This window comes from Acyrthosiphon pisum, chromosome A2 (assembly GCF_005508785.2).
Source record: "Acyrthosiphon pisum isolate AL4f chromosome A2, pea_aphid_22Mar2018_4r6ur, whole genome shotgun sequence".
Taxonomy (NCBI): domain Eukaryota; kingdom Metazoa; phylum Arthropoda; class Insecta; order Hemiptera; family Aphididae; genus Acyrthosiphon; species Acyrthosiphon pisum.
This window is the reverse complement of record NC_042495.1, coordinates 29810105-29830148: the sequence shown is the minus strand read 5'-3', so window position 1 is coordinate 29830148 and position 20044 is coordinate 29810105. Positions and strand designations below refer to the sequence as shown.

The 20044-nt window shown below is 28.3% G+C and overlaps 2 protein-coding genes across 2 annotated transcripts in view; both read right to left on the bottom strand.

The window, feature by feature from the left end:
- LOC107884728 overlaps positions 1-1950 on the bottom strand; it is a 4870-nt gene extending 2920 nt beyond the window's left edge. The window contains exon 1 of the mRNA XM_016807486.2: positions 649-1950. Coding sequence (XP_016662975.2) covers positions 649-1844 — 1196 coding nt within the window. The 5' untranslated portion in view covers positions 1845-1950. The remainder of the gene's footprint in view (positions 1-648) is intronic.
- Positions 1951-3746: 1796 nt separating this feature from the next.
- LOC100169210 (major facilitator superfamily domain-containing protein 6-like protein B) lies at positions 3747-19295 on the bottom strand. Its single transcript, XM_001946722.5, has 8 exons — positions 19047-19295; positions 11909-12260; positions 10791-10955; positions 10458-10722; positions 10185-10372; positions 9940-10076; positions 6525-6889; positions 3747-4058 (listed from the first exon to the last, which is right to left on the bottom strand). The coding sequence occupies exons 2-8, from the start codon at positions 12023-12025 to the stop codon at positions 3862-3864; spliced, it is 1434 nt and encodes a 477-aa protein (XP_001946757.2). The 5' UTR covers positions 12026-12260; positions 19047-19295; the 3' UTR covers positions 3747-3861.
- Positions 19296-20044: the final 749 nt, after the last annotated feature.

The window sequence follows — 20044 nt, the reverse complement described above, 5'->3', positions numbered from 1 at the left end:
GTAAAACTTAAAAAATTATAAGGATAAAAAATATAAAAATTTAATTTTTTAAGAAAAACGTTGTTTTATAAGCGACTTGAAAGTATGTAAAAAAATATTTTCAAAAAAACTTACACTTTTTGAAATAATGAGTGTTGTTTGATAAAAGAATCACCCGGTATTTCATCTATTCTGAAATATTACCGTGGGTTAACATACCTATACCTAGGTAGATAGGCATAACTTTTACAATGTTTATGCCGCTGTAATTTTAGTATAATTTTTTTTTTTTAATATGTTTTAATTGCATACAAATTAAGGCATCTATCGATATTGCCCTATATTGGTAACAAATACCAATTAACTAACAAGTACATATTATTTTAAAAGAAGCCTTTCGAAACCGTTGCATAAATAAAAACGAAATTACGGAAGACAGCAAAGATTGGACGGGGGATTAACTATGTTTACAAAACAGTTTATTTTTCGAAGACATTTTCAATTACTTACGTATCTAGTTGTTTAGATTTGGTTCAAACGATATAACATTTATGGAGCTAATACCACTACCTAAGGACCTCCCTCTAAATTTCCTGCCGTGCAGTTACTTACTTACTATTTTATTATGGTCAGTTGTACGATAACTATAATATACGTTAGCAAACTCACCGGGCGTACGCCGAAATGTCTTCTGCAACAGTATTTTCCATCGATGACGGCGGCTGCAGCTCAATATGATTATTCGGGTAGGGACTAGGTTTGTCATCGGTGACCGTGGTTGAGTGATCTTGTTGATTCCTGATGTATGCTGAGGCCTGGTGGGGCTCGGTTATAACGCTCGAACGGTCCTGGTAATGGTCTTCCTTGGTGTAGACTGCGGCTGGGGTAGACTGGGTTACCACGCTCGAGGGATCGCGGTAATGGTCTGCCCTGGTGTAGACCACAGCTGAGTCAGGCTCAGTTGCCACGCTTGTACGGTCGTGGTAATGGTCTGCCTTGGTGTAGACCACAGCTGAGTCAGGCTTAGTTACCACGCTCAAGCGGTCGTGGTAATGGTCTGCCCTGGTGTAGACCACAGCTGAGTCAGACTCAGTTGCCACGCTCGAACGGTCGTGGTAATGGTCTGCCTTGGTGTAGACCACAGCTGAGTCAGGCTTAGTTACCACGCTTAAGCGGTCGTGGTAATGGCCTGCACTGGTGTGACACACAGCTGGGGTAGACTTGGTTACCACGCTCGAGCGGTAGTGGTAATGGTTTGCCCTGGTGTGGAACACGGCTGGGGTAGACTTGGTTACCGCGCTCGAGTGGTAGTGGTAATGGTTTGCCCGGGTGTGGAACACGGCTGGGGTAGACTTGGTTACCGCGCTCGAGTGGTAGTGGTAATGGTTTGCCCTGGTGTGGAGCATGGCTGGAATGGACTTGGTTACCATGCTTGAACGGTCGTGGTAATGACCTGCCCTGGTGTGGAACATAGCTGGGGTAGACTTGGTTACCACGCTCGAGCGGTAGTGGTAATGGTTTGTCCTGGTGAGGAACACGGCTGGGGTGAACTTGGTTACCATGCTTGAGCGGTCGTGGTGAAGGCCTATCCTGTTGTGGAACACATCTGGGGTGGACTTGGTCACCTTTGCGTGGTGGTCACACTGGTAGTGATATGGTGACCAAGGCTGAAAGTTTTGGTTGTCAGTCGGTCCTTCGGCAGCCATCCACGTGGGGACAAAGGCGTCGGGTGGTGACGATCGCCGCGGCCAGAGTCGAAAGTTACTGTTGTCAGCCAGTCCGTCGGTGGCCATTATCACAGGAGCGGCAACGGTGGCGGACGGTGACGTGAACAACGCCAAACACAGGACGACGATGAATAGCATAATATATTTCGTTTTTTTAATTCATATTTTTAATACAATTTCAAAAAATTTTTTGAGAAACGGTTATACGTAGTCAGAATGTTTTTAATTGTATTAAAAACATTTTATTGGCCAGCAAAGTAATAAACAGTAATATAAATATATAATATCTATTAAATCTCAATATTTTATCATATACTTGATAGGCACCTTTTATTACATTATTAATTATAAACTAAAATGTATTTTCTAAAATGCTAATGTGTACCTGTCATGAGCTTGACAAAATTACCTAATAGAAAACTTTGATTGATAAGTAGAGGCAGGTGGCTTGTAAGTTTAAGTAGGGCAGTGTTTCCCAACATATGGGAAGTATACACATTGCCGGGAAATCGCAAGCAGCCATCATGAAGTAGAATGTGCATTTATTTAATTATTTTTATTTTACAATGCAAGGAAAAAATAACGACCGATTATCGGGCATCCATAAAAATTATGAGTGTTTAGTCGCTAAAACACTCGTAATCTTCGCAGGGGTATTATTATAATAGTTAATATACGTTATATGACGTCCATAAATTAATTTTTTTAATTTATAGAAGATGGTGATAGAATTCTGAGAATCTACAAAGGGGGAGTAGAATAGAATAAGAGGTTGGGAACTATTGAAGTAGAGGTAGATGGCTCGTTAGTATAAGAATAAAATAAAATACAAATTATTTTTCTATCAGAAATTGATAAATATTTTTTTACGATAGTTAACATTACTAACATTACACATTTTAATAGAAGATTTTCAACAAGATTTTCAGCCTTATCAAAAAAAAAAAAAAAATTTAGAAAGGAGCATTTATTTTTTATGAGCATTTGATTTTGAATTTGTTACGATATTTGATATTATTATTAAAATATTTGATTATTTATAAAAGAACCCACTTGTCCACCTTTTTAATTTTCCTTAAAAAAAAATCCTTTATTAGTTGATTAAACTTGATTTTCAATTCCTTAGACAGTAAACAGTCCAATTGTTTTGTGTTACCTACACACTGGTTAAAAGTCGAAGCATTATTTCGACTTCTTATCGTAAACATATGCAAAAAAAATACACTTCATTGTTAAATCTTTATAGATATGTCTAGAGCAATAATTGTATGTAAAAATAGAAAATCTAAAATGTATAATTGGCGACAGTCAATTTTCAATATTATTTGGTGGCCCCCTTACTTTTTGAAGTTTGTGCGACAAAGTGATGTAGGCCAACTTCATGTACACGTACATACAAGGTGATTTTTTGTATCACGAAATCCTCATTATTTCAAAAAGTATTAATGTTTTTGAAAATATTATTTTACATAGTTTCAAGTTGTTAAAAACAACGTTTTTATTAAAAAATCATATTTTTAAATTTTTTTATCCTTATATTTTTTTAAGTTTTTACTTTTTTGAATAACAACAGAGCTTACATTTAATATTCCAAAGCAGAATACTTTTCTAAGTGTTTTGATACATAAAAATCGAATTTAGGACGAGTAGCTTATGAGTTATAAGTATTTAAAGTTTAGACAAGTGGAGTAGTGGACAAACATTTTGCGGGGTAACCCCGTACCACTCCACTCCGTCCATCTAAACTTTAAATACTTGTAAATCATAAACGCCCTATATTCGATTTTTTTGAATCAAAATACTTGGAATATAAAATTAAAACTAGAAACTGTTTTAAGAAACTTAAAGAATTACAAGCATAAAAAATATTAAAAAATATATTTTTTTAATAACTTGGAACTATGTAAAAAAATATTTTCAAAAACATTAATACTTTTTGAAATAATGGGTGAAAAAATAATCACCCTGTATGTTCACATGAGTTATTTTAATATTTTATAATGTAGTTAATATACTATATAATATAAAACATTATTCGTTATTTTATTATATTAGGTTTTTTTCTAAATAATTACATTACATTTTTTTTTTTTTACAATTTTATATAAAACAACAATTTGAAAAATCATTAAATTAGATTTCTCATTCAACGTCATCATTGTTTCTGGTTATTTTCTGTCGTAGACACTGCGACAAAATTACAATTTTTCAAATCTTTAGTCAATCCAAAACGATTACTTAGTATGTTTAAAAAGCACATCAAAGCAGAACTGCAGGCGAAAAATCGAAACGACCACACTCCACCGTATGAATAGAATAAATATCCGCCCAGTAGACTACCTAAAGATTCACCTATAAAAAAAAATCCATTTTAAAACCGTGTTGGCTATAATATTTTTATATAGGTACCTATAACGAATCGATTCAAAGTTAAATTTCCAATTGAAAGATAAACTTCTAAAAATCGTATACGTATATATTATTTTGACGTATGTCATTTGCATTTCCTAACTATAGTTTATTTAACTTTTTTGGGTAATATTTTTAATAAATTATTAATAATTTCAATATTATAGCTGCCAATGTCACCTGCATATTATACGTAGGTAATTTAAATATATATTTTAATTAACCATCTAGTAAGCAGTAGGTATCTAGGTATTCATTGGGGGGGGGGGGGGGGGGAGATATTAAGATTTTAATAGATCTATTCAGTATACACGTATTATTATATACGTGTTGTATTTCTGTACAAAATTTGGTTTCCGGGATACGCCAGTATAACAACACGTTACAGTTTGCTAGTAACAACACGTCGACAAATCTTATAAATTATAATATAATATTATATGATAGTATAAATGTATTAATATGGACTCGTTATTGTGAAGAGATAACAGATTCCTGATAAATGCGTTCGACAATAATGCCTGTTGATATTACTTTTGTTGTATTTTTTACATAAACACTTGTAGGAATCTAGTGACTACCAATCTTATATCTCTATTTCATCACGGGAAATTTAAATTTTGATGTAAATAAAGCATTTACACAGATTATGATGAAATATATTATTTATATTATGTTATGTTTTTGTGTAATGCTCATAGTTTTTACCTACACTATTATAGTAGAATACATATTATTGACATGTTACTTTTTAGGTAATTTTGGGTCATCTAACAATGGATACATTGTATCTATATTTTATTATCATGCGAGATGCGTAGGATTATAATTATTATAACACACGTAAGATAATGTAAATTTAAATAACAATCTATAAAAATTAAGTACTGTAATAGTTGTGTTAGTTAAATAAAGTTCGTTAATACTATTCATTAATTTCTATTTATAATGATTATATATTATGAAATGCCATCAATGGATGACCACTTCACATTACAATCAATACAATGTTCTTCAGAAGTGTATAGCTATAACAAAAAAAAAAAGTTTACCGGGAAAGTCATGATTTTTTTTAAAGTATTTTAAGTTAAAATGTTGACAAAATTCATCAAAAACATTTGTACAATTTTTTTGTAGTTAATGATTTGTAAAATATTCAAATTTTATAGCCCGAGCTTGAAACTTTGTCATATGATTTATTGGAACTAAAAAATATAAAAACACAATTTTATTTTTATACTCATTCTAAGTTCAAATTTAGATATTTAAACAAAGAATAACGATTTTAGTTATTTTGTTGTAATTTAAAAATATTATTCTTGGGAAGTTTATTATTAATTATTATATTATATACACACAATCACATTTTCAAATGCAATATTTTCGAAAAAATTTAATTCAACCTACTATATATACATAGGTATTGCTAATAGATAAATAAACACTTTAATAACAATAATATCATAAAATATACTTAGCAATAAATTTAGGTCTGGTGCAAAAAAAAAAAATGTTATTATGCCCTAAAAATTCTAAATAATGCATTAAAAAAATTCACCATTTTTTTAAATTTTTAATTACTTCGACAGCAATAATTCTATTGAAAATGTACTCGGTTTATATAACGATATATTTTTAAAGGATTGTAAAAAACCTTTACGGATAGAACTTATCGTATTGGACTTTTTTAATCTGGAAATACAATAATTATTTCCGTAAATTATTATATTTTTTTTTTATAGGTTTAGATTATAATATATTTGTTGATCTGTATGTAGTTTTAGTTTGTTAAATTTATATAAAATCATATAAAAGCATATAAAAATCCTTAAATAAATTTAAATTTCCAATTTTGGGTTCTAAAACTTCAAAATCGCTCCAAAAATCCTAAGATGCTCTAAAAAAAGAAAAAAGGACCTTAAAATTTAAAATCTTCAAAAAAAATTAAAAAAAAAACTTTTTACTCTGATTCATAAATACTAGTAAGGTGTGTGTTATAAAACGTGCATCGCGTAGTAAGATTCGGAAAACAATGTAAAGTGTATGGAAATCCCAGTCTTAGCAATAACATATAGACCGACCTATTGCTGTCTTAGCTCAGAATCGTTTTTCATGTGCAATGATTTGACATTGAATTCATACTTAAGTATTTTACATAATGTCTATACAGTGACCCACTCCGTACTCGACACCTGCTAACTGTACTGCAGAGTGGTACCCATTTGCCCACCTTTATCTTATTATTATTATTTACCGTTTACTATTTTGTATGGAGTTACGAATCGAGAATCATAACGTAACTAAAGGTACTGAGTGGATTTCTTAATTTTTTGTTTTTATTGAGAGCATTTTACCTATAACTATATAGAAACATTAAATATCAAGTGTAAGACAATTTTTATAGTTTACCAATGCAATCGAAAAGCGCTATTATCCCGATTACAGTGTTCGTGGTGTCCTCGGGTGACATAATTTTCGCGTACGACATTTTCACCGACCCTCCCAACGCGTACGACACGCCGTTCAATAGCTCTATTGCAATGATCCAAGCTGGATTCCAGATGACTGTGTAAAGATACATCCTGATGGCCATGGCTCCCATCACTATGGCCATGCAGTTGATGTGACCCATCTTTCTGATTATGCAACCGGACCAGAAATAAAATGGAATTTCACCGCCAAAACACTGGATGCCTTGAGCTAGACCTTGGAGCGTTTTAAGCCACGCCCGCTGGTCGTGGTTATTGTTGGCAAACACCAAATCCTCCATGTACCTGAAAAATAATTACATATTAACAGTCGTGATAAAATGTTTTAACATTGAAATGTATTATATGACATACGGTCAGATATTAATTTGCGAAATTTCTAATCGAATTTACCATACTTGAGAAAATCTAGGACATCGTGGACATTTTTGACGCAGCCGTTTTTAACACGCGTTAAGTACTAATTTATGTTGTAGGTATGTAAGACCTCCTCGTACACAAATGGACATTTTATTATTCAGTAACTACCAATAATATTATGTTATAATATATGAAATAGACGTCAAAGACATCGCCACTCAAAATGGTGTGTTCAACGATAAAGGTAACACGAAATATTTTGAACGCATGACTTTAATATTACACTAAATTTTGAATTACTCACAATTTTTTTTAGCAACTTTGATTTAAAAAGTTTTTTTCTATCTTAAAAATTGACTAACTGAGAGTGAGCCAAAGTTTTGATTTATGCATCTTAAATTTATCATATTATTAACAGTCTATTTATAATTTGGTGAAAATAATATAAATGTGCTTTACTTACGATACCACACCTGAGTTTACAAAAAAAAATCCAAAATCACAAGAAGATTTTACTATTATAGACTTAAAAAATATGATAATTAATAAAAAATCAAAACTTTGGCTCGCACTCTCAGTTAGTCAATTTTATAAAAATGTATAAATCAAAGTTGCTTGTAAAAATGTATGTAATTCAAATTCAAACTCATAAAAGAGAGTTAAAGTTTAGGCATGCGCAGACATTTTTTTTAAAACATTCAAATTTTTCAAAAATTGTGTAATATGAAATCCTTTATTAACTGAAGACTAAGATTAAACTGAAATAACTATAAGAATAACAACGAGATGACAAATAACTAACAAACAAGCACAATTGCGTGCATTCGTTCTAAAAGTTTAAGGCAATTTCGCATTGCAAATTATTCTTGAGAGTGGGAAATTTCTGATGAAATTATACTCATTGTCAGGGGGATAAAAAGAAGTAAAGAACACCGTAGCCTAGTATTACTGGGAATTTGAAAATCAAGTAGTTCGAGAAGCCTCGGGGCATCAACTCGACCCTCGATTAGACCCCGAATGAAGTTAACACCAAATTTATCACACCTAGCTGAAAAATAATTGAGTTTAAGAGCTTGAATAGTATAATACTATCGAATAAACTGTACAAGTATAATAGGTAAGTACTTATGTTCAAAACAACTGAAATTTGATGCATTTATACAAAAATGAAATTATTTCTTAAAATAAAAATTAATTTCTTAAATTTACGTTGATTAAAAAAAAATTTAGTAAGTTAACAGTTATGTTAATGAAAAACCAAAAGTTAAAATTAAATTAACTTTTTAACTTAACTTTAAATTGTTTACTCTTAAATGCCCTTGGGTATAGATATATAATAATTAGGGCTGTGAATTTGTAGGAAAGTACATTTTTTTTTGTTGATTGTGAAACGTAGCTTTGTAAGTACATAATTTGAATTATGTAACTACGAATCCATTTATGAAACTTTTATTTTGCATTTTTTGACGTTTTTAATTTTATAGGAAATGTTTTTGCATTTATAGGTCATATTTTCCTTTTAGATTCTGAGTGGAGCGAGGAAGCTATTGGTTTTACAATGTTGTTTATTTTTTATTATTTTTTTTTATCCTGTATACAAAATGTCTACCAGAAGTACTTCTTCGATTTCAACATATAGTATTTTATCTTATAGAAATTTGGAAAATATGGTACTTTAGAGAGGTCGTTTTTCGATTTTCTCAATAGTTATTAAATGCCACGTGGAAGAAAAATTACAAAAAACCCGCTAAAAATGGGATTTTAATTTCTAACGCTTTGTTTATCACCATAGAAACAAATGAAAAATTATAATACTATAATATTAACTCAACTTACAGAATATTATAATAAATAATAATAAATTATAATATCCAGACTGACAAACCGTCTCCGCTCAGAATCGTTTTTCTTATACAATGATATTATATTATATCATTGAATTCAGGTTTAATACAATCCATTATATATTGACCCACTTTTAACCTACTTACCTACTGTACAGCAGAGTGACATCTACTTAACCACTTTTTTTAGTTCATTTTTGGGTATTTTTAATCAAAATCCGTCAATCGACATGTATGAAATACAATTTTTGTTTTTTTTTTCTATCCAACTCAATAGTTAAAACTAAAGATGAATAAGGTATCCGCAAATATATATATTTAAGTTTGTTTTATTATTTTAACAAAACAAATACCTACATAAACATTTTTTTTTTAAATGTTTCAACGTTTCAAGGTTAAACAAAATTCAATTTCAATGAACAGTTTTATTATTTTTTTTTTATTAAATAAACACTTTTTATGCATGTAAAATGTAATGTACTAATTTATAATATCCTATAATCTCAATATAAATGTAAAAATTAAATTAAAAACCATTTAAAGTGAATTTTATACTATAATTTTTGGCATTTTAAGAGCATATTTTATTGGATTTTTTTGACATTTTTAATGCATTTTTTTAAAGTTTTTTAGTGCATTAAATTCATAGGCCTGATAATAATACACAATAAGTACCTATACAAATGTATTTGTACTGTTTTGGACTACGTTTAAGCTCACTACAACAGAACTTAATTATGAATACTTAGTTCGAGTTGATAATATTAAACTTTAAAAAAAATAACAACGTTAATTTGAGCTCTACAAATTGGCTAATTAGGATTGTACTCGACAGTAATATGACAACAGACTTTGCATTTTTTTTTCATATCTTATTTCATTATTATATAAGCTGTATACTTGCCTAAATCAAAATTTACTTGGCACTCATCTATCGTATTCTACGTTTCCGTAGTATTTTTTCTGTTTACACAATGATGAGATTATTATAATATTATAAATAGGTACTCAATATAATTAAAAAAAAAAAAAAACACTTAAAATAATTACAAGTTAATTAATGCAGAAAACATTTTGTCTGCATTTAAATGTTTCAATTGCATGAAAAAATGTCTTCAATCATAAACTCACCAGAATAGAAAATGTGTAATAATCGTATGAAGAAACGAGGTTGATGCTACCCATATATAAAATACAATCACATAATGTTTAGTAAACAGTCCATATATACTCTTCCATTTTCCTTTGGATTTCTTCGTTTCGGTTACCTATAAATCACAGGACAATAATATAACGTGGTTTTTTTTAATTGTGTTTAATTGAAAATTAAAAAAATTAGATTGTTATGTACAGCACAGTCTCAGGAAATAACTTACTTTGAGTTTACTTATGACAAATAAATTACAAATTGTGAGTAAAATACACGAATAAAAAACCGGCGAATAATCTTTTTCCTTTTTACCGACGCTAAACCAGTCCACAAGCCACCCGATGAATATGGAAAAAATTCCCCAACCAAATGATGACCAACATTTTTGTTTTCCGTAATCCTCGGGTTTGTCTTCTACAATAAGAAAATTAGACGTAATTTTTGTTTCAATTACAGAAATATCAATGACATTGCGGTATTTGTGTATCATATATTTTACCTAAAATATCGAGACATATTGGGTTTTGTAAAGTTATCGTTATAGCTGCGCAAGACGAGAACGCAGACACAGTCATCAAAAAAATCCAAAATTGATACAAATTAAAAACGTTTCCTCTGTATGCTGGCACAGTGGCTATAAGCATTATGTCTTCATTAGGACATGAGATGTGGCAAAATGTTTTTAAACGACATTGGCATGTTAGAGGAATTTCCGTACCGTTCATTTGGGCGGACGACAAGTGGAAAACATACGAACTTTCGGTCTGAAATCAAATCAATTAAATAGGTACTAACAATAATAGATTTGAATAAAAGATAGTGGTAATATTACTTGTTCCGTATCTTTCAATTTCAACGTAACATCAATCCGACTATGATCGTTTATATTTTCGATATCACTATTGAACGTGGTTGTCGTCCAATAATCGCAGAAATCTGATCGATTGTTCGATTTACTTATTTGGTGGTCATACGACTTCGTATTTTGACAAGTCAGCTGAATAAGGTTAAATAAATGTGTATACATGTTTAAAAATATCTACTGAAGTTTAGTGAATTTCAGTCTCCTCGGTAATGATATACTTCATAATAATTAGGGCTAGGGACTTCATTCCCTTAAAAACCTTAAAATATATATGCACTTATGCCCTAGAGAATCACTAAATAATGCTATTAAAATATGCACTAAAAAAAAAGTTATAGTACATATTGAATAAAACCTTTTTATTTTAATATCTAGATAATATTTTCAAAATTTTAATTTGTAATTTATAATAAAAAATCTCGTATATTAACAAATAATTGATAATTGTCTTTTCCGATTTTTTTTCGTACATCGAGTTTTTGTGAATCACGCATAGGTACTTAGTGTGCCAATAAGTAACAGTACGAGTGATGGAGAGGAAAACAAACACTTATTTTCCATCATACTAATATCTACATATAAAATTAGATTTTTTTTATTAAATTTTAAACTATTATACCTATATATTATAAATAATGTCAAATATGCACTTATAAATGAAAAACGGTCAAATATGCAAAATATGCAATTATAAATTTTAAATACTATAATCTCGCATTGTTATGAAACACATTTTTATATTACTTAGCTATGTTTTTAATGATTATTTAAATACATGCAAGCTTCTAGAAGTCCCTAGCCCTAATAATAATACTAGTTAATAACGTTAAAACATTTGCGAAAAAATCAGTCCAGCCTGTGCGTAATAATTCCTCAACGATTTACCGTTTTAATTTTAATTTTAGTTAATATTCGTTGGAAGCCCAGTACAGTTTATATTATTTTTAATTTTGGCATACTGACACAAATTTTAAACGACCGCGCACCGCAGAAACGTACGATCATTATTCAACACTTGTTCAAACAAAACCGTTCCAAGCCCATACACACATTTTAATATTTTTCATCGTATTGTTTAGTCTCACCTTGCATGTGATCAATTCGTCATTGTTCTCGTCATTAAAAATCGACGTATTTTGTTGGACGGTATCTGCACGAACGATCATAATAATTTCAGACTCGCATTTCATTTCCAAGCCCATCTCCAAAGGCACTTTTGGTACAAACAGTGAAGAAAAATGAAACCACGCCCAGCAATAGTGTCATCGTAAAAAAATAGCGTTTTTTTCACGTGGAACCTGTCGACGATCACACCGGCTAGAGGTGCCATTATCATCGATATCATCGACATAACAGTCATAACGACACCGTATGTGGTTATTGAGTACCCCAATTGTTTCGCTATCGTAGGTAAAAATCCAATTATAGGACCTAGACCTGTGCGAAATGAAAACATTCAAAATAACTAAAAAATATGGCACGCAGAAAATTATCTTTTTTTTCGTCACATAATATTATGTAAGAGTAGGTAGGTACAAATAATAGGCGTATCATAAATAATTAATATAATATTACATTATGAGTAAAGGCCGGATTCATATGTTTTCTAAATTGTAATTTTAGTTTTATTAACATTTTTATAAACAAAAGTAAAATGTATTATATAGCACAGATATGCAGTGCAAAAATGTAATTTGTTAAATTGTAATTTAATTGTTAATAATTATTAATTAATAGATTGCAAACCAAGTACTTAAATATCATTTTGGTAAGTAGGTACAATAAATTTAATTCTTTGAAACATATAATATTTGATATTTAAACGTACATATAATAGTTTTTTTTTTGTGCTCAACACCTTTTTGGTCTGTTTAGTGTATATTTGCAAGACTGGGCATTAACGAGTTAATAAGTTAAAGTTAAGTTAAAAAGGTAATTTAATTTTAACTTAACTAGTTACTTTTAGCTTTTCATTAACTTAACTGTTAACTTATTAAATGTCTTTTTAATTAACGAGTTATTTTTCATTTTAAGAAGTGAGTTAAGAGGACGTGATACCCGCACGTGATGTCTCCGTTTTACAAATGCGTAACAGCAAATTTTACGCTCAGCAGAACACGTGTAGCTCCATTAATTTAAAAATTAGAGTGAATTGACCTCTTATAAAATCTAAAGATAAGATAATTATCTAGGTAACCTCATATGATTTTTAGTATATTTTAATTTTAACTCGAGTTATGAGTATTTTAAGATGTATAAAAAATTTACAATTTTAAAATACTCATAACACATGGGTATCACGTCCTCTTAAGATAATTTATTTTACTTTTATATTTATTATATTTCACCATTTCGGTCTATTTCATTTTTGTGTCAAACATATTTACCGTGAATTGTTTAAAGTTAAAAATGTATATCATTCGATTCTAACTTATATGGTAAATACAGTATAAATTATAAACACTATAGTCTATATAATTTAGATTTGAGTTGGGAAAAAAAGTAACTACGCTAGCCGTGTATAAACAAATTAACTTTTTTTTTAACTTAATGAAAAGTTAACAAAAATTGTGTATTAACTTTTAACTGAACTGAGTTAACCTATAGTTAAATTAACTTTTAACTTTTTGTTAGTGATGCATATTAACTTAACTTAACTGAGTTAAAAAAAATCATTAACTTGCCTAGACTTGTATATTTGTATGCTTTTTTGTTAAAATATTCGAAAATATTATGCAGTATAAAATGTTGATATTTAATCATCAAGTAATGATTTATGGACACTCGTTGCCTGCATGTATTATGATGTTAAATAGCAACATGCATTTTATGCAAAATCCGGTCTTTAATTATGAGCTATTTATATTAGATTATGTACAACTTCAAAATAATTTTCGTACATTTGTTTCGTGTACAATAATATGCTATAAAAAATTAACATAAGACATGAAAATCGGTTTGGTTGATTTATTTTCTAAAAAAATTGAAAGTATTTGAAAGTATCTATAATTACTTTTTTTTTTGCTGAGTTATCAATTACGTATTTTAAATACTTTTCGAAATAATTAACTGTGCTTGAAAACCGTTAAAAAGTTAATAATTAATAATTCCATAATTATGAGATTTTATTAAAATACTTCAAAATAATATTCGTACATTTTTTTCATTTTTTAGATCAAATTGTTCATTTTCGTATTTAATTAAAACCGTCCTTGGCGTTGCATGAATGCTAAACAGTGTTTCAATAATAGTTATGTTTAAAAATGTCCGTATAAATACTAATTAGAACACTATTATAGTTCATTCGTCTAGACTCGAGCAAAACAAACATCAGCGCCGAAGCAGTGATCATATGACACGGTATGATAATATTATTATAAAATATTAACACTACGAGTATAATAGGACAACAATTATTTTGTTGGATATTGAGCATAAAACACGTGTTCGGTTATCTCAATACGACGGATGTGATAAAAACTCTTTTTCATTTTATGTAAGTGGGTATGCTTATGAATGATAATATTATTACCTATACCATACACGCGTAGGTACGCTTTGTAATATTATGCTGTCTACATTGTCCCATCATGACAAAATTCTTTTCCTAAAATTTTTTGTCTCAGTTACCCACTTGGATTTTTTTTTCAAAAATACGTTATTACTTATCGAGAAAAGGACCTGTGTATTATGAATGAATTTCCGATAATAGCTATACGATATTAACAATTTTTGATTTAGTAATGACCCAAATCCAACGTAACGTTTTTTTTATGTTTCTATTATAGGCAAAACTTTAAATTATTTAATGCAAAAGTGGGACAGTTTATGAAAATAATTAACTTGATTCAGTTAAGTTAAGAGAGCACAAGATCAATAAGTTAAAAGACAACAGTTGACAAATCAAAAATGTAACTTAGTAAGTTGTGTGTGCCATAATATGAAATAGTATTTCAATACCAAAAGTAACTGTTACCAATAACCAGGGCTTTGCACCCGAACGTAACCCAGAACCCGAATTAACCAAAATAAATAGCGTAACCCAAAACTCGTATACACAAAAAAAATTAAAAAAAATAAACACCCAAAAACACCCGAAACCCGAATGGAAATTCAGATTTACCCAAAACCCGATTTACTTAAACTGAAGTGGCATATCAATTTGTATGTATTTTTTTGCAATTAACACGTCTAAGAAGATAAAAAGATAGTAGTGTAAGTGTGTATAACGGATAACTCATTTTTTTTTTGCAACTAACAAAATAATTAATTTACAATTAAAAAAGACCTTGATGCTAGATGATTGTTTTATTTTATTTCACAATATTCAATAATAGACAATAGTACCTAATTGTGTTGCCTAACCTTCTTGATCAAAAATAAATATAACAAAAATATGTTTAGTTAAAAATTGAAATATCTAATAAGCGAGAACTTTCTTCTGAAGAAAAAGGACCGACTAAGTACTAAGTAATAAGTAATAAACTAATAACTAATAAGTATTAATATTAAATTTAATATTTTAATTTTTCAATTTTTTCATAATTTTTACTTTAAATATAAAATCAGATTACTATATCAAATTTGCATTGAAAATCTCATGTTAATTGATATACAACATGTGTTTTTTTTTTTGAACACCAGAGGTTACTATAATTAACCCGAATAAATTTGCACTTAATCGTAACCAGAAAACTGTATTAACCCGTAACATCCGAATTCACTAACCCGAATTTTCTTTCAACACCCGAAACCCGAAACTCGAAAAAATGATTTCGGTGCAAAGCCCTGCCAATAACTGTTTGTAAAAAAGAGAGGTATATTACACGTAGGTTTTGTATGTCAAATCTGTATTGTTTTTAAATACATTAAGATGTTTTCTTATAAATGCTATCACATAATAAATATCCAATTTAAAATTTTTAGTATTGCATTTTGATTGACAACCCATCCGTAAACCTAAGTTTATATTTTTACTTTACGTGATAATTAAATGTTTAAGCTATATGCCCTACGCCCTATATACATTTTTAATTAATTTTTTTTAAATATAAAATATTATAAAATAATAAATTATAATAAATATAATAAAAAAATTAATTATTTAATAAATATACATTTTTTTTCTACATCAAATAGCAATTTAAGATCATATTATAATACGTATTATGTCTCGGCCGCGGTCGGCAAGTCACGGTGTACGGAGAGAAGTGCCACCATCCCCTATACCAGGGCATGGCAGATACCTACTGGTGCCAAATAAAAAATCTGTCAAACCTTTTACGCGTGTTTACAAACTTACGATTTCTCCCCTGCAAACCAAAAAAAAAACCAAAACAGCTAATGACCTTAATTGCTGGGCTTCATAATCAATTAAAATATTTATATATATATTATGTCTATCTGGGATCTATCCAGTAAAATATAGCTGTATACAAAATTATTTTATCAAGAAAAATAACAGAAATGCTTGTATCATTATTTTTATTTCAATACTAATATTTACAATTTACGTACAGAACCATCAAAAAGAAAAAATTCAAAAAATTTTTAAATTGATGGATTATTTTTTAATCTACTGAGAAAAGCAAAGATATTTCAACTATCTAAATTAAACTACTTAAGTACATAAGTTGATTAAAAAGTTAACTACCTAACTAAACAAAATTAATTTTAGATTCTGAATGGAACGATGAATGTATTGATTTTACAATAATGTGTGTTTTTATTTTTATTTTTTTTTAAGTGTAAGTGTACACGATAAGTAAGTTGTCGAAATAATGCTTCGATTTTCAAGTTCGGTATCTTTTTCAATGGGAATGTGAATATTGTTGGTCCATTAGAGAGGTCGAAATTTAAAATTTCCAGTAATATTCAAACGTGCTGTGAAAAACAAAAGAAAAATTAAGGAAAAAATGGAATTTTTACGCAAAATCGATTTTTTACTAAATCAATTTTCTACTAAATCGACTTTGGTTTTTGGTGTAACATTAAAACAAATGACTGTAGATACATGAAATGTTCACTGGTTTTTTATATTTCCATTTTCTATACATGATAACATTTCCAAAATATTTTGATTTGTTTTGAACTGTTTAGGGACATTTTCAGTTTCCAATATTATTAGTTTTTTTTCTATGGATGTCAATAAAGTTTTATCTGTTGGGCCAAAAAGTGTAAAAATTTAATACAAGGCTCAATATATATTGTTACATTAGCAGTTATAAAAATAAATAAAAATACATTGGCACAATTTTTTTTATAAGCATTTAAAGATCGAATTTTGACAAAATTTATCAACTTTAAAATTGAATAATTATTTTGTAGTTAAAAATGTTTAATGTATAAAAGTTATAAATTTAATACATAATTTAAATTTATGTTCAACTTTTATATCTAAGGATTGAAAATTTAAAACAAGATTCCACGTAAGTAGTTTATTCTGTTACCAAAAAATCTAAAAACACATAAGTACACTTTATTTTTATACTCATTTTAAGTTCAAATTTGGACAAAAATACATATTACAAAAGACCTAGAATAACTATTTCAGTTATTTTGTTGTGATTGTATAATATTATTCGTAGGTACTTGAAACTTCTAAAGTATACTATAATTATATCCATGATAGTATCACGGTTAGTTGTTGATGTATAACGCGTTATAAGTACCTAATGGATATTGTGATTTGATTAATTTGAAATCTATGATAAGTACCTATTATATAGGTCAATTTTTTTCTTAAGACCATAGATAAGTATACAATATGTCTTATATCTAGATTGACATACCGTCTCCACTCAGAATCGTTTTCTTATATACAATGATATTATACCATTGAATTCAAATTTAATACCATCCATTATACAGTGACCCACTTGTAACCTACTGTACAGCAGAGCGACATCCACTTGCCAACCTTTTTTAATTTAACTTTAACTTTTTAACTAGTTAATTCCTAGTTAACAAAAATAAATTGTACAACGATGAAAAAAAAATGGGAAACTATAATAATTTTGCCATTGAAAATTTTGAAATCCTGTTAACTAATTTTTAATTAAATAATAATTGTTTCATATCGTAACTTACGATTCGTAAGAGCAACTTTTTAATTTTTCGATGTATTTTATATTCTTGTAAATATAACTCGTATGTTAAACTTCTGAGTTCAGGATCATTTTTATTTTTAATCTAAAACTAATGCTTTACTTTACTAATGTACTTTTAAAATTTAGAGGCATGTTAATTTTAAATTTTTATATAAATTATGATTTTAATTTTTAATATCAAAAATTATTAAACTTAAATTTTGATTTTGACGACATTGAATATTGAAACTTATAATAACGATTGATACTTAAACCATTTATGACTTTTTTTTATTATCAAAAAAAAAAATCATATCGTAGAAAAATTTTACATTTATTATAACTTAAAAACATAATTTTAAGCTGTCTATAGTGATTATGAGCATTATTTTAGTATTTTTGAATGAATTAATTTTTTTATTAATGGTTATAATCAGTGAAAAATCTAAAAAATTCAAACAAATAAATTAGTTCTACCTACATGTTGACATTAAAAATATTGTAAGGATATTTTTTATACACGTTTGAAGTTCAGACTGACAGAATTTGTCAAAACTTCAAAAATTTGCAATTTATTTTGGAAGTGAAATTTTATAAAATTTTGAATATTAATAGCTAAAGCTTGAAGATTAAATATAATGCCTAAGATCTCTCATAAGTTATTCTTGCAAAAACCTGAACATCTCAAAAATACCTATAAACAATTATTTTTAAAGACATCAAGTTCTTACAAAATTCAATAATTAAACGAAAAATAACGATTGTAGTAATTTTGTTGTAATTCAATAACTATTCTCAAGAACTTCAAACAAAACTATTCGCTAATAATTAGGTACATACATAATTATTTTATATTTATTAAACACGATAAGATTTTCAAAATATTTAATTAATTTTTTAGCTATTATTATACCAGGAACCTATTCACACAAAAATAAATAAAGTGTTTTCCCTATAAAATGATTTATTATTGAATTCAAATTTAACACATCCTTTTCAGTGTAGGTCAATGTATCAATGACGAGATACAATCTATTGCAGCAAAGCAACTTTTCCAGTTATTTATTTTTTAAATGTTGTCATTGCATTAAAAACAAAAATATTTCTAATGAAATCAATATGCGTGGGTACTTACATCCTAAGTGAAGAAAATAATTCAATTTTATTGGTATAAATTTTTTGTTCATATTTAAATTGAACATCTTTAAAATGTGTACTTTAAACTTAATTTAATAATTAATCACAATTAAAAAATTTTTATAACTAAATATATTTACGCCACTTTTTATAAAAAATATGTGATCATCATCACGACTCTCTTTCGAATGAAACTAATAAATCCTTAAAATATAAATTTATATTCTGCAGAATACGTTGTCCCTATTCATACTAAAACATGGTATAAAAGGTAGGTAGGTAATGAAATCAGTGGAAATTAATAATATTATTAATGAAAACAATATCAAGTGGATGCACCTTTTTTTAATTCGCATAGCACATTTGTTTTTTTTTTTAATCGATTTTATGATGCACTCTAATGCATTTTTATAAATAAGTGCATAGTAATTTTAAATAAATTATTGCCGTCCTTCAGTTTATAAGACATAATAGTAATGATAACAAAATGTAGGTAATTGTTCTTAGGATAAGCTTAAAATTAATCTCATATTATTGATATTTGTTGGATTTAATGACTCTAGAGTCATTCTGCGTTGTTCGAAAATAGCAACCTGTAGATATCAATATAAACTGTTAACGTTTATTTAGGTTTATTCGCATTATAAAACATAGTGAAGTCTCCATTATGCAAGTATAGTTGTTCCCTACTCTAAGATTTATTGTTTCTTTTGTTTATTAATGATCATGAACAGTCGACTGCAGGTAGGAGGATATTGAAACAAATACTTTTATAATTAGCTTTCTATAGCCTGGCTATAGATTAATTTGATTTCACGATAAATATTTCGTTTGTTTTCAAAATAATATGAGTAGGCAACCAGTGTTGGGAATAGATAACTAATAATATCTAGATAAAGATAAAGATGACTGTAATAATTTTTATCTAGATAAATATGAGATGATTTCATGTTTAAATTTGAAAATATTCAGAATACCTATTTGAGTCTACAGGTA

Excerpts from the sequence above, each read along its gene's own strand:
- LOC100169210 (XM_001946722.5), bottom strand. The coding sequence starts at position 12,025 with ATGGGCTTGGAAATGAAATGCGAGTCTGAAATTATTATGATCGTTCGT. Across the intron at positions 10,723-10,790 it reads AATTGAAAGATACGGAACAA|ACCGAAAGTTCGTATGTTTT; the intron begins GTAATATTACCA and ends ATTTGATTTCAG. Across the intron at positions 10,077-10,184 it reads TTGTCATAAGTAAACTCAAA|GTAACCGAAACGAAGAAATC; the intron begins GTAAGTTATTTC and ends TGTGATTTATAG.